At 39.9% G+C, this 2,764-nt stretch overlaps 1 protein-coding gene across 1 annotated transcript; it reads left to right on the forward strand.

Annotated features, from left to right (window-relative positions):
* The first annotated feature begins 1,275 nt into the window (after nucleotides 1-1,275).
* LOC133769495 (olfactory receptor 4L1) lies at nucleotides 1,276-2,214 on the forward strand. Its single transcript, XM_062204707.1, has one exon. The coding sequence runs from the start codon at nucleotides 1,276-1,278 to the stop codon at nucleotides 2,212-2,214; it is 939 nt and encodes a 312-aa protein (XP_062060691.1).
* Nucleotides 2,215-2,764: the final 550 nt, after the last annotated feature.

Raw genomic sequence — 2,764 nt, forward strand, 5'->3', positions numbered from 1 at the left:
AGCGCTTGCTAAGCACTTGGATCCCTTCTGCCACACAGGAGATCCAGTGGAGTTCCTGGCTGCTGATTTCAGCTTGGCCCAGCTCTGTCTATTGTGACTATCTGGGGAATGAACTCACAGATGGAAGATTCTCCTCTCTCTCTCTCTCTTTCTCTCTCTCTCTCTCTCTCTCTCTCTCTCACTGTGTGTGTTTATGTGTGTGTGTATGTGTGTGTGTGTGTGTGATTCTGCTTTTCAAATAAATAAACAGAACTTTTTTAAAAAGTTAACTACGTCAAGCACAGAAAGGCAAGTACTCCATGACCTTACTCATATATGGAATTGTTTTTTGACAGGCAGAGTTAGACAGCGAGAGAGAGAGAGAGAGAGAGAGAGAGAGAGAGAGAGAGAGAAAGAGAGAGAGAGAGAGAAAGGTCTTCCTTCCGTTAGTTCACCCCTCAAGTGGCCGCCACGGCAAGCGCGCTGCGCCAATCCAAAGCCAGGAGCCAGATGCTTCCTCCTGGTCTCCCATGCAGGTGCCGGGGCCCAAGGACCTGGGCCATCCTCCACTGCCTTCCCGGGCCACAGCAGAGAGCTGGACTGGAAGAGAAGCAACCGGAACAGAACCGGCGCCCCAACCAGGACAAGAACCCGGAGTGCCGGCGCCACAGATGAGGATTAGCCTAGTGAGCCGTGGCGCCGGCCTCATAAATGGAATTTTAAAACATTGATCTCACAGAAATTGAGAGTATAATGATGGTTACCAGAGGTTGGAGAGAGAAAGGGAATAGAAGGGATGGGAAAAGTTTGATTAACAGGTACTAAGTCATTATTACATAGGAGTAGAATCCTGGAGTTCTATATCATAGAAGGGTGACTATAGAAAATGACAATGTACCATTTATCTCAAAATAAAAAAACCAAGATTTTTAGTGTTTCATAATAAAGAAATGTTAAATTTTGAGAATATAGAAACATTTAACCTAATTGGACACTGTGTAATGCATGCATGTATCAAAACATCATGTGTCACATAAATATATATATATAATTTTATGTCAGTTAAAATTTCTTAAAATTATTTTAAAAATTATGGATGGTTTTCAAATTTTTCACACAAAAATAAACTTATCTATTAATTCCAAATTAATTAATTAATAAAATTATACATTTTCATATCATCAATTACTATTACCACCAACTAGTAGAAATAGTAAAATAATGGTGCTAACTATGTTTTTTTTTTAAATTCTCTTTGTATAATAAAGAACTACTGGAACCTTTCAAGTTGAGCAAATGGAATATAAAAATGGAACTGTGGTGACTGAATTTATTTTGCTAGGATTTTCTGGACGATGGGAACTTCACATTTTCTTCTTTGCGACGTTTTCCTTGATCTACAGTGCTACTGTATTGGGGAACATTCTCATTATGGTCACAGTGACATTTAGCTACCCCCTTCATTCTCCTATGTACTTCCTTCTGGGGAACCTCTCTTTTCTGGACATGTGTCTCTCCACGGCCACAACACCCAAAATGATCACAGACTTGCTCACTGAACACAAGACCATCTCCTTGTGGGGCTGCATGGCTCAAATGTTCTTTATGCACTTCTTTGGGGGTGCAGAGATGTCTCTTTTGATAGTCATGGCTTTTGACAGGTATGTAGCCATATGCAAACCATTGCACTACAGGACAATCATGAACCATAGGTTGTTGAATAGGTTTGTGATTCTTTCATGGGTAATTGGTTTTATACACACCACGAGCCAGATGGTATTAACTGTGAACCTACCTTTCTGTGGCCACAATGTCATAGACAGCATATTTTGTGACCTTCCCCTTGTCATCAAGCTTGCTTGTGTGGAAACATACACCCTGGAACTATTTGTTATTGCGGACAGTGGGCTGCTCTCTTTTATCTGTTTCATCCTGTTGCTTTTCTCTTACACTATCATTCTGGTCACTGTACAGAAGAAATCTTCTGGAGGGCTTTCCAAAGCTCTGTCCACATTGTCTGCCCACATCATTGTGGTCACTCTGTTCTTTGGACCTTGTATCTTTATCTATGCCTGGCCATTTGGTAGTTTTGCAAGCAATAAAACCCTTGCTGTCTTTTACACTGTAATCACACCCTTATTGAATCCTATTATTTACACGCTGAGAAATCAGAAAATGCAAGTGGCCATGAGAAAGCTGCGATTCCAACACATTAGCTCCACACAGAACTTCTAGATTTCAGAACTATATAGCTAATACAACTTTCAAATACTGCGGTAGGATAACATGAATATATATATTATATAAGGCATCATTACTTTAAATGAGATAAAGCTGCTGTAGTACTTCTAATAGACACAATTTAAGATGTACATACAGTAAAATAGACATATGGAATAAATATTTTCCCATAAACATTCAATATGTAACTATTAGTGAAGAAATGACTGTAAAAGAATATGTGGATAGTATGATAACTTTGATTGATATGGAAAATTAACATCCACACATTTATACTGCAGCTGTTAGATGCCAAGAACAAACCATAACTGAAATAATGTTAATGATGGGAAAATACAATTTTAATTTATTGAATCAATGATGTAAAAACAATACTAGGGGCCAGAGCATCCCATATGGGCACCCGTTCGAGTACTGGCTGCTCCACATCCAATCCAGCTTTCTGTTAATGGCCTGGGACAGCAATGGAAGATGGCCTACATGCTTAGGCCCCTGTACCCGCATGGGGGACCCGAAGAAGCTCCATTATGGCCATTTGGGGGGT

The sequence above is a fragment of the Lepus europaeus genome, chromosome 11, assembly GCF_033115175.1.
Source record: "Lepus europaeus isolate LE1 chromosome 11, mLepTim1.pri, whole genome shotgun sequence".
Lineage (NCBI taxonomy): Eukaryota > Metazoa > Chordata > Mammalia > Lagomorpha > Leporidae > Lepus > Lepus europaeus.

Coding starts and splice junctions, on each gene's coding strand:
- LOC133769495 (XM_062204707.1), top strand. CDS start 1,276: ATGGAATATAAAAATGGAACTGTGGTGACTGAATTTATTTTGCTAGGA.